The 18696-nt window shown below is 25.0% G+C and overlaps 1 protein-coding gene across 1 annotated transcript in view; it reads left to right on the top strand.

Annotated features, from left to right (window-relative positions):
• Positions 1-18313, top strand: part of LOC122535386 (amyloid-beta-like protein) — a 70188-nt gene extending 51875 nt beyond the window's left edge. The window contains exons 3-6 of the mRNA XM_043666875.1: positions 282-413; positions 7316-7442; positions 15182-15272; positions 18174-18313. Of these exons, the coding sequence (XP_043522810.1) occupies positions 282-413; positions 7316-7442; positions 15182-15272; positions 18174-18312 (489 nt within the window). The 3' untranslated portion in view covers position 18313. The remainder of the gene's footprint in view (positions 1-281; positions 414-7315; positions 7443-15181; positions 15273-18173) is intronic.
• Positions 18314-18696: the final 383 nt, after the last annotated feature.

The raw sequence follows: 18696 nt of genomic DNA, 5'->3' as shown, positions 1-18696 counted from the left end.
TGAATTATAACGACGTTGCCACGTGGAATATATGAAATATTTCGACACGGTTCTAAACTATTCAGTTTTAATTATCGTTTAAATTGTAATTTAACGATTTATATATGGCTGGTAGACATTTTCGTTTCATTTATTTACGTGATTTACGTATTATTCTTGTTATCCAAGCAGAGTCGAGCGACGCCTCGTAAAAGTGTTGACGCAAGAGTCACTGTATGGTAACGATAAGCGAGCGGTGTAACAAAAGCGCGACGAGTGTTTATGCAATTGTTTATGCGAAGGTCGCTACGTTATGCGAGGCCGGCGAGGTGTATTTGGCGCAGCATATGGGCGAACAGGGACGTTGGGTCTCCTCGGCTGACAAGAAGAGCTGCATGACGGACAAGCTCGAGATCCTCGAATACTGCAAGAAGGTGAGTGGTCACTCTTTAGTACACTAAATAGCAACCTATGTATATAATAAATAATAATGACTTACGAGAATACAATAAATAGCAAACTATATATAATAAATAATAACGAATTATAAGAACAGCAAACTATATATAATAAATAATAGTGAATTATAAGAATACAATGAATAGTAAAATATATAATAAATGATAATAAATTACAAGAATATAATAAATAGTAAACTATATAATAAATAATGATAAATTACAAGAATACAAGAAATAGTAAAATATATAATAAATGATAATAAATTATAAGAATACAATAAATAGTAAAATATATAATGAATGATAATAAATTACAAGAATATAATAAATAGTAAACTATATAATAAATAATGATAAATTACATAATAAGTAGTAAACTATATAATGAATAATGATAAATTACAAGAACATAATAAATAGAAAACTATATAATAAATGATAGTAAATTACAAGACTACAATGAATAGTAAACTATATAATAAATGATAAATAATAAATTACAAAATAATAAATAATAAATTATAAGAATACAATGAATATAATAAATAATAGTAAATTATTTAATAAATAACAAACTATATATAGTAAATAATAATTAATTATAAGACTACAATAAATAGTAAAATATATAATAAATGATAGTAAATTACAGGAATACATGATTGAATAGTAAACTATATAATAAATGATAGTACATTACAAGAATATAATGAATAGTAAACTATATAATAAATGATAATAAATTAGAAGAATACAATGAATAGTAAACTATATATAATAAATAATAATGAATTACAAGAATATAATAAATAGTAAACTATGTAATAATATAATACATAACTATATAAACTATATAATACAGTAAATAGCAAACAGTAACTAGTAAATAGTAAACAGTAAACTATATAAGTAAATAAATAAAAATTAATAAGTAACAAATAAATAGGTAAAATTATAGTAAATTAAATATCCTGTACTATTTTCAGCGAACATGAATGTTGGTCAGATAATTTCAGATTTAAATATAATAGTTCAGATGATTTAATTATCTAGAAAAGGTTCCAACATTTGATACATTTAAGTGATCGAAGTAATTCGAATATTCTCCGATAATATCAGAAGATTGTCGAAGAACGTCAATTATTATCAAATAGGAATGAATTTTTATTCATTAATTAAATTTAATTCGTAGTCTAATTATTCGAAAAGGCTTCTAAAAGTTTGTTTCTCGATTGAGACCTCCTCCAAAATGATGTTTGTTTACAATTATATATAAATACTACTATAACATTATAAATATACAATTATATATATATAAATTTATTATATGTAACAAATACATAGTAAATAAATTTATAATAAATAAATTATATATAATATATAAATTTATTATATATAACAAATACATAATAAATAAATTTATAATAAATAATAATCTATATATAACATATAAATTTATTATATGTAACAAATACATAGTAAATAAATTTATAATAAATATTAATCTATATATAATATATAAATTTATTATATATAACAAATACATAATAAATAAATTTGTAATCCATATATAATATATAAATTTATTATGTATAATAAACACATAATAAATAAATTTAAAATAAATATTAATCTATATATAACATATAAATTTATTATATGTTATAATATATAATAAATATATAATATAATATATAATAAATACATAACAAATAAATTTATAATAAATATTAATCTATATATAAATTTATTATATGTTATAATATATAATAAATACATAAATAAATAAACATATATGAATAAATAAATTTACAAATATTTTCCCAAATAATAACTTTTCAATCATCTCCTACACATCTATTTCTTTTTTTTCCTTTTTCTGCAATAATTCTTCTTCGTCTCTTTTCCTCTTCCGCGTGAAAACACATCGACAGCGTTTCACTTTATAACACTGGCAGGGCTCTCGGTCAAATTCTGATTGAAATTGTTTCCGCGGTTTCCGCGAAAATAGGTCATCAATTTCGAAACTTTAACCATGAGGATAGAACTCGATTGTGGGATTTGCGAAAATTAATAGAACAGTTTGATGCGCGTATATCGCGTGCCTGTTTTTCAAGTAGTTCCCGGTAGGTACACGGTAATTGGAATTATCGTTTAAATTGCGATGAAACACGTTCATCAAACGGGAGGTTCGGCTCTGGTCGAATTCGTTCGTGTGCGTGGGGGATGTTTCCAAGCTGCCCCACGAACGAGAACCAAACTATTTTCATACACGAGGGAACAAGTTCGAGTATTTCACTCGTTTTGCAATCCGGGGGCAAAAACTTTTCTCAGTGAGATAGTTGAGAACCTTTCGCCGTGCAATTCTGTTTGAACGAGATTTTCCATTTATTCCTAAAAATTAGCCGAGTGTTTCATTAATATAATGTTTGTTACATCACTGCGGTCATTATGTTGATTTGTTATTTGAAATTTTAAATGTAATATTATTTTCGTGCATAAAATTATATATATTTAATATATTATAAATAATATAATATATATTTAATATATTATAAATAATATTTTATATATATTTAATATATTATGTAATATTATTTGCATGCATAATGTTATATATATTTAATATATTATGTAATATTATTTGCGTGCATAATATTATATATATTTAATATATTATGTAATATTATTTGCGTGCATAATATTATATATATTTAATATAATATGTAATATTATTTGCGTGCATAATATTATATATATTTAATATATTATGTAATATTATTTGCGTGTATAATATTATATATATTTAATATATTATATATTATATTACATATATTATGTGTGTATATATATTAATATTGTTACATATATTATAATATATATTTAACATATTATATATTATACTACACATACTATGTGTGTAAATATATTAATATTGTAGTATATTAATATAATATAATATTATATATATATTAATAGATATTTATATTATATATTAATATATATTTAAATAAATTTAATATAATATAAATATAAATATATATTATAAATATAATATTTAATATTATGCATATTTGTTTAATAATATATATATTTATTTATTTTATTATGTACTGTATATAACCTATATAATTAGTACGTATATATTATGATATATTATATACATTAAACAAAATTACAAAATATTTCTTGGACACTCCTCCCTCTGAAAATATTTAAAAATAAATAATACACGATCTGGCACGAAATTTGTAATTGTATCATGCACATTAATTACTCGCGAATTCAACAGTCAATGATCCAGCACAAAATAAAATTTTCATCTGCGTTATTACTCTTCCCTAAAAATATGTGCAATCGCTTTACATTCAATAAAAATCCATAATTCCCGTGAAACGCAGATGAAAAATATTTCCGCGTCGCTAATTACCGAAAACCCCTCTGGCGAGATTCTCCTCCGAACTGGCAAACGCGGGAAATTAGATTCAGCCCGGCTGATTTATTCAGGCTACTCGCGCGTTTGTAACCCCCATCAGCGTGTTTCAATCTGCGACGAGTTTATTTCGCGTGTGTGACAGGTCGTTAATTCGCCGACGTTTCAATATCCGCGAGGCGCGGCCATCTTTCGCCATAGCGTTCGCCGATGTAATTTTCGAATCGATCGGATGCGAACGAAATGAAACGTGCAGATGCTCGCGCTAATTACCCGGGTAGCCAAATTCAGCGATCGAAGATTCGAGTAAACGATTCGTGTAAACGTAGTTGAAAGAGCTGGGATCCATTTGGTTCAGAATCAGACCACTAATATACGATTTCCATGTTTGAAAACTTTTTTTTTTTTTTCTTTTGGCGTTGGACGTGTTCTGGAATTCATAGTGGAGAGCATAATTTAGGTAAGGGGTGACAGTGAAAAATTGTCGATGTGTATTATCGTATTTTAATTCTATATTTGATTAATAATATAATTTATATATATATATATATATGAAAATTGTAATATAATTTATATTATATATAATATAATTTAAATGTATAAAATTATATATAATGTAAGTTATATCAGATATTAAATATTATAATACTATATATATATATATATATATATATATATATATATATATATATATATATATATATATATATATATATATAACTAATATATATGTGAGTAAATTGCAAAATATTATAGTATTATATAATATTAAAATATTAAATATTGTTATATATATACATAACTGAAATATATGTAAGTAAATTGCAAAATATTATAATATTATATAATATTAAAATATTATATTTATAATATATATTAATATAATATATTAAAATATTATAATATATTATAAAATTATATAATACTATGATATTAAAATATTAAAATATTTATAATATATACTAATATAATATATTAATATAATATATTGTAATATATTACAATATTATATAATATTAAAATATTTTGCAATTTATGTACATAATATTCGACTCAGAGGACTATAATCGCGAGTAGTAAAAAATATTATAATATTATATAGTATTAAAATATTAATTATTATATATATATATAACTGAAATATATGTAAGTAAACTGCAAAATATTATAATATTATATAATATTAAAATATTATATTTATAATATATATTAATATATATATATTATAATATATTATAATATTATATAATATTAAAATATTTTGCAATTTATGTACATAATATTTCAGTTTCGACTCAGAGGACTATAATCGCGAGTAGTAGAAAATATTATAATATTATATATTATTAAAATATTAATTATTATATATATATATAACTGAAATATATGTAAGTAAATTGCAAAATATTATAATATTATATAATATTAAAGTATTATTATATTTATAATTTATATTATTTATATTTATAGTAATCTATTATATTAATATAATAGATTATAAAGTATATTATAATATTAAAATATTTATAATACATATTAATATAATAGATTATATATATTTTATAATCTATTATATTAATATATAACAGATTATAAAAGATAACAGATTGTAATAGTATATATATTTATGAAAAATAATAGATTATAATAGTTTTTATAAAAAATAATAGATTATAATAGTTTTTATAAAAAATAATAGATTATAATAGTATATATATTCTATAGTCTATTATATTAATATAATAGATTATAAAGTATATTATAATATTAAAATATTAAAATATTTATAATACATATTAATATAATATATTACAATATTATATAATATTAAAATACTTTGCAATTTATGTACATAATATATCAGTTCTCCATAATATATCAATCTCGGGGGATTATAATCGCGACTAGTAAAAACTCTCGTTAGAATGAGATTTCAAAATGCAACGAGTTCGAATACCTTCGTGAACAGTAAATATTCCACGACTCTCCTCATGTGGATTTCAGATTCGTTCGAGACTCGAGCATTATGACCACGATGGCAATACAATCTCGTTACGGTGTTAATGAAATTTTCGAAAACCTTTTTTGCACGACATTCCGCGCGCATTGAATAAAAGTTTTTGTGTGTCAAGCGTTTGAATAGACTTCTGCGAGCACAGTTATACAAGGTACACATACGTTTGTACATAAATCTGTGCAACAACACGCAACAAGGTACATAAAAGTTGTCCACGTCGAACGTACAAATACTTTCATGAACCATTGTAGGTCACTTACGAAGCTTTTGCTGGGAACTTTTTAATAAAAATACGAGATTCAAAGGGAACAATGCCTTGGCCTCCGATATCATTTCCAATTTCACGCCATTGAACTTTTCCAGGTGGATAACTTTACAAAAGGAGAGATGTGTCTGTACCAAGTATCAGATTGGCTCGTTGAGACTCAAACGAAATTAAAATGAGCCACGCTGAACAGTGGATTTACTTTTATTTTATTTTATTTTTTTTTTTATTGGCTGTAAACGTTCCGCACGAAACTGGGAACTGTGTTATTTTTTTTATAACTTTATAATAATAATTTTTATAAATTTTATAAATAATAATTTTTATAATGTGTATTTTTCTTATATAATTTTATAATAATAATTTTTACAAATTTTATAAATAATGATTTTTATAATGTATATTTTTCTTATATAATTTTATAATAATAATTTTTACAAATTTTATAAATAATGATTTTTACAATGTATATTTTTCTTACATAATTTTATAATAATAATTTTTACAAATTTTATAAATAATATATAATAATTTTTATAATGTATATTTTTCTTATATAATTTTATTAATTTTTTTATAATGATGTTACTTTCGTTTTCAAGCGAAATATCTAACAACGATATAGTCCTGATCTTAAAATTGATGATAATTCTAAAATCAAATTTCGTGTAAATTCATACATTAATTAAACTGAATAGAAATTTTATACAGGACACACTATATCTACATATCGCAATATGCTCGTTAACAATAAATATATTTTTAATTATTACTACTGTACTAATATATTGATATAGGTACAAATTAATATTTGATAAACATATTATACACAATAATTGACATAATATTACATTTTATTCACTATCTATGTATAGTAATATACAGCAGCATTATATATTAATGGAAGTAATGTTTAATACAATTTTTAAAAAATGAATAAAATTATTTGTCACCCGCACATAAACGTTTATTAATATGTGAAATAATTATCGCTATTATAGTTATTAGAGCATTTATGTACAGACATAATGTCTATTGTAAATTTCATTTTTAAAAAGAAATGAAACTTACGTTCGCGAAAATACAATTGTTAGAGAATAGGGTGGATTAGATAAAAATGACATTTGATAATGACGATATTCGTGTATTTGTGTTTGCAGGCTTATCCGAAAAGAGACATAACCAACATCGTCGAGTCGTCGCACTACGTGAGGGTCAGCGGATGGTGCAAGCCAGGAAGAACTAAATGCAAATTGTCACGTTGGGTCAAGCCTTACAGATGTCTCGGTACGTATTAGCATCGGAATTGTTTTCTGATAAGTAATTCGGATGGACAGCTTTCATTTAGCACTGCTATCAGCTTGCTTCACTTTAATCGAGTCAAACGAGTGGCTCGCGAACAGAATGAAATGAAATTTCCTTGTAAAAAAAAAAGTGGAATTCGAACGTGTGCGGATGCACACTTTCATTTACAATTATGGATTTCTTGCCAGCACACTTTAGATGTATATTGTTTCTTTTATTTTGATATAATACGTGCAATATTATAATATGATATGATACAATATATAATGATATAATATTTCAATATAATAATATAATATGGTATAGTAACATTTTCTGCATGAAATGTTATTTTGTTTCATTTTATGATACAATATTAAGTCACAGAAGCATTCATCTACACATCTGCAATTATCAAGTTTAATGATTTCTTAAAATTTCCATTTAATGGTAATAATGAATCACAATAAATTGGATATTATAATAAATTGTAAATTATAATGTAAATTAAAATAATATAATATTATATTATTATATATTATATATTATTATATTAATTATATTATATATTATATTATATTATATAAATAACATAGTATTATTATATTACAAGGTAGTATTGCAATAAATTAAATGGTAAAAATGATAATCAGAGGCTTAATTTTCATAAATTCATACTCTTGCAACTTTAACAAGGAAACCAAATTTTATTTATTGAGTATTCTAACTCAATCATATTCTGAATATTTCGCACACTTTTCTTTATTCCAACATTCCTGTATTTCACATCAATGGCACTTTGACGAGTTAAAGTGAAAGCGTGAAATTAGTATGTCTGGCTAATTTTAACGGGAAAAGTGTAGACTGACTGGATTAGTAAGCACGTAGTGAGTGTTTAATAGCAGATATACAAATCTAACAATATCATAATATTGCATTGTATTAATGTATCGCATATATTCACAAACATTATTATTATTATTTTACTAACGTGCATATTTATTTTACAATTTATTACACAATTATTCTCCGTCCCTTCTTTATTGTTATTCTCATAATACATGATGTAATTTAAAGCAATTGTAGCAAGCGGTGAAAGTGTTTGAACATTTAAATACATATTTGCATCTTTTTATGAATTTATTGCGCATTACATAGCATCAGAGATGGTGCTGAAAATGCACTGTAGTCATTAATAAAACTAATTGATAAAATTTCAAATAATGACAGTATGGCAGTGGTTCCCAATCTTCTTTTTGGACATATAATTCTTATTATTCAAAAAGTATTTTTCAAACAGTAAAAGGCCATTAACTTGGTCTAAACAAGCCTTTAGTTTCTTAAAATCCACAAGAGAGAGAAAATTGACAAGTTGAATTTTCATTGAAAAAGACTGCAAAAGTCCCACGTTGGGAACCACGGCAATATAGTCATTAATAAAATTAATACAATTTCAAAATACTCTATATACAATATAATATGATATACAACATAATATATCTATTTACTAATACGACATAATATATCTATTTACAATATACAATTTCAAAATACTCTATATTCAATATAATATATATCTATATACAATACAATTTCAAAATACTCTATATACAATATAATATGATATATACTAATACGACATAACATATCTATTTACAATATACAATTTCAAAATACTCTATATACAATATACAATTTCAAAATACTCTATATACAATATACAATTTCAAAATACTCTATATACAATATACAATTTCAAAATACTCTATATACAATATAATATGATATATACTAATACGACATAATATATCTATATACAATACAATATGATATATACTAATACAACGTAATCTATATACAATATAATATTGACATCTATAGGGTGGGATAAATATAGAGTGGGATCTTTTCAAGAGAAGTATTACCTACACGCGCCGCATAGAAATATTATAGTTCATTTATTAATAACATTATAGTTCATCTATTAATAAAACGGAGAGAACAAAGGGAAGGAGAAGCGAGGATAATAATTGAAAAAGAATGCTCGTTTACTTGAGCATTCGAAAACTTTCGTCTTTTCGTTTCTTCTTTTTACCCTTTAGACTTTCAAAAATTACAAAACTTTCTCTCCATCGTTCACTATTATTATTACGTACATATGCAATACTTTCATCAACCATGTATAATTATATTGTTATTTCATATACGTATAACCATACCATTTTACTAACATTTAATTCGTGATTCTACAATTATTCTCAAACCACTCCATCGCCCAATCATCCAATTATCATCAAACATTCGAGACGTTTATTACAAACGCCCTCTTGAAATTGTTCTCTATAATAATTGACGAATGAGTGACGCGCACTATAGTGCTGTTCATTGGCGTAGAACGTGAAAAGTTGGACGAAAGCCATCGGACAACGAGTGGATACCTGTCCGGGCAGACTGAAACCGAGTCCCATGAAATTTAATATCGACTCTCTGTCAATGTTCAGGCGGAGATAAAATATATCATACTTAACGAGGGAATAAAGAAAAAAAAAAAAAAAAAAAAAAAAAAAAAAAAAAAAAGAAGAATCCATCCGTGGTCCCAATTACGTGGAGCATAAGTATTGTTTCTTGTTTGAAGAAGTGTGAGAGCGTTTGAACGATGCTCGACGAGATCCTGGTCGATTAAACGACGTCGAGGAAATATTGCTGTATTAACAATTATGAGCGTTGTTAGGATAGAAGACTCGAACGATCCGAGGAAACCGATGGAGGAGATTTGAATGTCGAAGGCGAATACATTATCGTCAAATTGCGATGGAAAGGGGCTTTGAAAGGGGCAGGGTATAATAAATATGGATGTGGTGGTGTCTTGCCTCAATGATTATCGTTTCGTAAATTTTTCGTTTCGTTTATTTCCGATTTTACTCGCTCGTTACCTGAAATTTTGCTTTATTATTTACTTTTATTAGCGATGTACTGATCTTATTGTTAGTATAGTGATGCATCTTGAGTATTGTTATTATAGTGATGCACGTTGTGTATTTTATTATTATTTTTATTATTATTATATTTTTATATTATTATTGATTGTTATTTTACATCTCGCCGTAGTGAGTTCTTGTTTTTGTTTATTTTGTTACCTTATTTATATTTTATTGTCTACTTATATTTACTATTTTATATTTTATGATCTACTTATATTTATTATTTTATATTTTATTATCTTTGTATTATTTTCTTCTTTTATCTTTATATTAGTTACTGTGCCATTTTCATTTATTTATTTTTTTATTACATCTTGCCATGGTGAATCCTTGTTCTTGTTTATTTTGTTGCCTTATTTATAATTACTATTTTATATTTTACGATCTACTTATATTTATTATTTTATATTTTATTGTCTTTGTACTTTGATCTTTATATTAATTACTATTAATTACTGTGCCATTTTCATTTATTTACTTTTTTTATTACATCTTGCCATAGTGAATCTTTGTTTTTGTTTATTTTGTAACCTTATTTATATTTTATTATCTATATTCACTATTTTATATTTTATGATCTACTTATATTTATTATTTTATATTTTATTATCTTCGTACTTTGATCTTTATATTAATTACTATTAATTACTGTGCCATTTTCATTTATTTATTTTTTTATTACATCTTGCCATAGTGAATACTTTGTTTATTTTGTTACCTTATTTATATTTTCTGTATTCTCTATATTCACTATTTTATATTTTATATTTTATATTCACTTATACTTATATTCTATTTTATATTTTATGATCTACTTATATTTATTATTTTATATTTTATTATCTTCGTACTTTTATCTTTATATTAATTACTATTAATTACTGTGTCATTTTTATTTATTTATGTTATATTTTATTTGTATTGGATTGGTTGTACTTTTATCTTTGTTGCATTGTACTATATCTATTTATTTCAAGTTTTTTACTATCTTAATCTAACGATTGCTATAATTATAATTTGCAGTCTGCAAGCTTTTACCTTTACTCGTTGCAAACTATTCATCTCAGAATTTATTATTCAACTGTGAATTATTCAACTTTCTATTTTTCTTATTCAAATTTCTATTCCCTCCTTGTTTTAAATTTTATTATCCTCTCAATATTATTATATCATTCATTTCTATCTTTCACTTTGACACATTTCACATAAGCGTCTCATAATTTCGAAGAAATATTTTTTTATATAAAAGCATAACAGTGAAGACTTCACTAAACTAAAGCAAGAAAAACTTCACTAAACTGAAGCAAGAAAAAAAAAAAAAAGGAACAGAGACAAAAAGAATAGAAATTGAAGAGACATAAATTACTCGTCGAGCAAAGAAAAGAGATTCCTACTGATACTGAAATTTTCCTTGGGCAAGGCAATAAATTCAAACGTTCAATAAATTCAACTTTACACTGTATATGTATATATATATATATATATATATGTGTGTGTACATACGTGTTATAAACGCGTGAAACTTTTACGTTCTGCCATTCATTGTTCCAATTAACAAGGATATTTGAACCATTTAGCGTACGACACGGTAAATATAGCAGTTCGCTTTACGAGTTAACGCGTTGAAATAGCGATAAAATATTCAAGCCTAGCGTTGAATGATCGTTTCGCAGGTCGCTGTTTGTTTCTTCAGCCAGTTGATGTTGTACTGATAACCAGTTCACAATTAGTTCTCGATACTTTTCCTAAAACAGAGGAGTGGAGGGGATATTTCAAAAATTTCAAAAGTCAATGACTGTAACTCTTAAAGTGTCAGATAGTTTCAAACTACAAATGTAACTTGAGACAGAAACAATGTAACGAAATATCCTTCTTTTTCTTTTTTCTAAAAGTTTTCTTTTTCTAAAAAAGTTTTAATGTTACTATCACTAAAGAAAAGATGTTACTATCACTTGCTATTTTTATTGCCAGTTTTTAATCACAAGTTCACATCTATATTTATATTGTTATTTCGTGTTTATGGAGTTAACATGTTTCTATATTTATATATTGTTAATTATTTATTAACAATATTTTTATACTGTTATTTCGATGTTTCTATATTTATATATTGTTGTATATTTATTAACAATATTTTTATATTGTTATTTCGATATCTTTCTCTGCAACAATTGTTTGATGAAGAATTTTTGTCGAGCTACGTTTTATGTTAGTTGGCGATTCGTGCTTCTCGTTCTCGTTTTCTCATTAATTGAGAATTCGTATAACTTGTGATGTTCATGTGATCATTGGCACAGATTTTTTTAACCAAGAAGCTGTGAGATTATGTTTGCACGAGCTGTATTTTTGTTATAACTTTTTAATCGAGAATTTATGGAACTATTATATATTACTGTAACAAACATTCCATTGTTTATCATTCTATTATTTGTCACTCGTTTATTCATTTTATACATTCTATTATTTATTGATGCTTATTATTACTTTTTCTTTATACATTTTATTACTTATTATTACACAATCCACACATTTATTCATTTTATTATTTTATTTTAATTTCATTAGTTTACTTTTACTCGTGGAACACGCCGATACTGTTTTACAAAAGAAAATCCAGAATGTTATCTTGCTGGATCTCTGTCTGATCGAAAATTTCGTACTTTCTTATGAACTAGCATTAAAGCGGGGCCGATATGTCCAGCTGATCGTATTTATTAGCGAAAATATACGTTCGGTTGACGTGAGAAGAGCGCGTTAGAAACGTGTATTCTCCGTAATCTATAGAGTATAATAAACGCGGGCAGAGATTGAACATATGCTCATACATATTTAAATTGAAATTCGCAAATTTCACACGAGATGCATGTATATATAATTCGACAAAAAAAAAAAAAAAAAAAAAAAAAAAAAAACACAGAAAAAGAAAAAGGAATATGTATTGTTTTTGTCGATGTTGAAAAGGTGAAAACTACCCTCAAAGTTGGGGGTGCGGAACATGTTCAGTCAAATATCTCTGAAATTATCGAAGATATCGTATTTTTGTGTAAATCGACGAAATTAATGTTTTTTGATGATAAATTTGATGGTATATACAATTTTGCAAAAAAAAAATTTTCGTTTAAACAATATATTAAAAAACGGTATTTTTCGCAAGTTTCACCAAGTAAATAAATTTGAATATAATAAATAATAATATAATAATAATATATATGTTATATAATAATAATATAATAATATAATAAATAATAAATTTTTTCGAATATTTGCTTACGAAAATTACACAAATTCAAACGCAAATTATATATAAAATAATTATATATAAAATTGTAATTACAAAATAATTCTTTATAAAGTTATAATTATAAAACAATTGTATATAAAGTTATAATTACAAAACAATTGTATATAAAATTATAATTATAAAACAATTATATATAAAATTACAATTGTAAAACAATTACATATAAAGTTATAATTGTAAAACAATTATATATAAAGTTATTTGTAAAACAATTACATATAAAGTTATAATTATAAAATAATTGTATATAAAGTTATAATTATGAAACAATTGTATATAAAGTTATAATTGTAAAACAATTATATATAAAATTACAATTGTAAAACAATTACATATAAAATCATAATTGTAAAATAATTGTATATAAAGTTACAATTATAAAATAATTATATAAAATTAATTATAATTATAACATAATTATATATAAAATTATAATTATGAAACAATTGTATATAAAGTTATAATTATAAAACAATTGTATATAAAGTTATAATTGTAAAACAATTGTATATAAAATTATAATTATAAAACAATTGTATGTAAAATTATAATTATAAAACAATTGTATGTAAAATTATAATTATAAAATAATTGTATATAAAATTACAATTATAAAATAATTGTTTATAAAATTAATTATAATCATAAAATAATTATAATTAAAATTATAATTATAAAACAATTGTATATAAAGTTATAATTATAAAACAATTGTATATAAAGTTATAATTGTAAAACAATTGTATATAAAATTATAATTATAAAACAATTGTATGTAAAATTATAATTATAAAACAATTGTATGTAAAATTATAATTATAAAATAATTGTATATAAAATTACAATTATAAAATAATTGTTTATAAAATTAATTATAATCATAAAATAATTATAATTAAAATTATAATTATAAAACAATTGTATATAAAGTTATAATTATAAAACAATTGTATATAAAGTTATAATTGTAAAACAATTGTATATAAAATTATAATTGTAAAACAATTATATATAAAATTATAATTTTAAAACAATTGTATATAAAGTTATAATTGTAAAACAATTATACATAAAATTATAATTATAAAACAATTACATATAGAATTATAATTACAAAACAATTACACATAAAATGGAAATCTCGATTCTTACACTATAAAAAGAAAATCCATTGTTCCCGGATGTTGCGAGCCCAGTGTGCACATTTCTCACACGTTTCTACGACAGTGTCTCGCACCATCTGAAACGACACGCTACGTTGCAGAAAAATTACAATACACTAAAATTCGTTTAACGAATGTCTCACACACAACCCTAACTCTTCGATACCCTGCATATGCACAGATTTCTACCCCGTCTCTCTTTCGCCGATCAATATAGACCTATGTTTCAGCGACACGACCTTTTACCCTTTCGTTCGCATCGATACCTAATCATTTTTTTTTTTTTTCTCGTTCCAGAGGGACCGTTCCAGAGTGACGCGTTGCTCGTGCCGGAAGGCTGCCTGTTCGATCACCTTCACAATCAGACGAAATGCTGGGAATCGCACAGGTAAGCGCTCACATACATACATACATACATACATACATACATACGTGTCTCGTCGAAGACGAGAGCCAGTTATTGATTTACCGGTGGCGTTGGCCACCGCGTAACGCTATCCTCCGCGACGTCGACCCCTCGTCGAGAATGTGGAGGGTTCGATAGAGTTTGCCAGAGGCCCTTTGAATCGTGCAAACCCGAGCAAGTCTCGCGTTGGCTGACCCAGGACGGAGTTTTCGTCACGGGGGGGGGGGGGGGGGTGGCTTTCGCTCCTCAACGCGTTTGATTATATATTGTGTTGAACCTTGGTAACTCGAGTCCCCCATGGTTACTTACGTGGGGGAGGTTTTGAAACTTGGGAGCACCCGCTCTAACTTGGAAGGCACGGAACTTTCGTTTACCCGAAACGTTTGTCGCGTGTCTCGGCGTACGTTTATATACGCGTCACGTTGAATTTAGGGGAAGTTCGATCCCTGCTGAAGTTGTATATTAGCTGACATTCTGTGCAGTTGTTTGGGGAAAATGTTTGAACGCATTGAACTTCTTGTGAATAATAATAGAAATGTGTAATATATGAATAACAATAATATAATTCGATATAATAATGTTAATACTTTTAGTTTATGTAATTATATAATTTAAAGTTTGTGTAATTATATAATTTAAAGTTTGTGTAATTATATAATTTAAAGTTTATGTAATTATATAATTTAAAGTTTATGTAATTATATAATTTAAAGTTTATATAATTATATAATTTAAAGTTTACATAACTTAATAATGTTAATATATAATAGTAATGACAAATTATTAATGTTATGTACAATAACAATAATAGTAATGTAAAGTTATTTGAAGAAAATGTTTGAACACTTTGAACTTCTTGTGAATAATAATAGCAGTGTGTAATATATAAATAACAATAATATAATTCAATATAATAATGTTAATACTTTTAGTTTATATAATTATACAATTGTATAGTTTATATAATTATACAATTTAAAGTTTATATAATTATATAATTTAAAATTTATGTAATTATATAATTATATAATTTAAAGTTTACATAACTTTATAATGTTAACAAAGTTTACATAACTTAATAATGTTAATATATAATAGTAATGACAAATTATTAATGTTACAGTATGTACAACAACAATAATAGTAATGTACAGTTGTTTGGGGAAAATGTTTGAACACTTTGAGCTTTTTGTGAATAATAATAGCAATGTGTAATATATAAATAACAGTAATATAATTCAATATAATAATGTTAATACTTTTAGTTTATATAATTTAATAATGTTAATATATAATAGTAATGACAAATTATTTATGTCATAGTATGTAGAATAATAATATGTACAATAATAATAGTAATATATAGCGTTTATGTCATGGTATGTTATAGTAATGGTAGTTATCTCGGTATCTTATTAATGAAGTTTGTTGATACAGTTGTGATGATGATGATGTTGGTCAGGTTTCAAATAAATTGCAAAGCATGTGACCGTGGAATCAATTAGCTACAGTTCATTGTGTCGGTATTATGTCATCAATGTAATATCATTCTTGCGAATAGATTATATCAGTATGTAATCACATTTCACTTTGCAAATATTGCAGACACTGCTTATTACTCGAATATGAGATTAATGAGTGCCCCAGAAATTAATTTCCTGAACGCAACGAATAAATATGATTTCTCAAATACATTTCTCATATCTCTCTTAATATCTTACATAGTTCTTATTTTTTAAATATGAAATTAACGAGTGCTGCAGAAATTAATCTTCTGAACACAGTAACAAATAAATAGAATTGCTCATATTTCTTTCAGTTCATCTAGATACTCTTTATTTTTCAAGTATGAAATATATATGGGCATGTATAAATTATATTTATTTAAAAAAAAAAAATTGAATATTAACAAATACGACAAACATTTAATTTCTAAATATATATATTTATTTTTTTTATTCTACGAAAAAAATTATATACATATATATCTTTAGATCATTTATTTATTTTCGAGATAATGAAAATTGTTAAAATAAATTAATTAATTAGCCCTTTAACAAAATAAGTTTTACTTATTTATTTTTCAAGAAATTTATTTTCATCACCTCAAACTATTAATAACATTATTATTATTTTTAATTATTACTAAAATTCATTATTATTTTATTTAATCATATTAATTTAATTTATATTAATTTAAAATTATTCATATATAAATAATTGTCGATAATTCCCACGATTGATCATTATTCTATACACCGAAATAGATACATACTCTAATTATATACGCCTGCTGGAAAACAAATGTAAATATTTCGCACGTGCAAAATAAACACACTCGCGAGTAAGACTAAAAAAAAAAGGAGAAGAAACTTAATGGATACTCCAGAAATTAATCAAACGGTAATTAATAACTAAATAATCTCTCATCATTTCTCTCAGCTCACCTAGATATATCCCCTGCTTTCCGGATATGAAATTAATTTAAATGCTTCCCGAGATTAATCCCCCGGACAAACAAATAAATATAATCACTCGAACATTTCTCACATTTCTCGCTCGGCTCACCTAGATATCCTTTAATCTCCCCCCCCGAATATGAAATTAACGAACGCGCCGAACTTCTGCACAGTAATATCTAGGTATACCGTTGATCGACCTTCTTCAGCCGTTTACTCTGCCTCGGTGCCTCGGGAGAAATGAATTTCCATCCAGGAAGATTGAATCTCCGTTACGAATCCTCGTTACGGTTTCTCTTTGACGCGAATCCCCCAGGTCTGCACGTGAATGTAACGCGAGAGAGAGAGAGAGAGAGAGAGAGAGACGAGAGGAACATAGAAAAGAAACGTAAATCTGAAAAAAAGGAACCTTCGTCTGTCGCAGGTGGAACGCGACTGCAGCGGACACCTGCAGAGAAAGGAACATGAATCTGAGAAGCTTCGCGATGCTGCTGCCGTGTGGAATATCGCTGTTCTCCGGCGTCGAATTCGTATGCTGTCCGAAACACCTCAAAGGTACGTAACGTACGTACATTCTCTCATATCATCATTTTCACGTTCATTCATCCATCAATTTTTCTTCCTTTTCTTCTTCTTCTTCTTCTTCTTCTTCTTCTTCTTTTTTTCTGATTTCTGTATGGAACGGTTGCAACTGTTGCATTTTTTTGCAGCTGTATCATAAATATATATATACAAGGTGTTTCGTGGGAGCTGATTGTACGCCTAGAAAAAATATATTCTTCCTTGTATATTGAATGTAAAGTACAATATATGGATTTTTTGAACTATGAAAGTTTGCAAAAAATTTATGCAGCAACGTACAAGAAAATTAAAAGTATGAAACAAACTTAATTTCCATTTCTTGAATTTTGTTCATCAAAATGTGAAATTGTACGAACAATGTATGT

This window comes from Frieseomelitta varia, unplaced genomic scaffold, assembly GCF_011392965.1.
Source record: "Frieseomelitta varia isolate USP_RPSP 00005682 unplaced genomic scaffold, Fvar_1.2 scaffold_709, whole genome shotgun sequence".
Lineage (NCBI taxonomy): Eukaryota > Metazoa > Arthropoda > Insecta > Hymenoptera > Apidae > Frieseomelitta > Frieseomelitta varia.
This window is presented reverse-complemented; position numbering and strand designations above follow the sequence as displayed.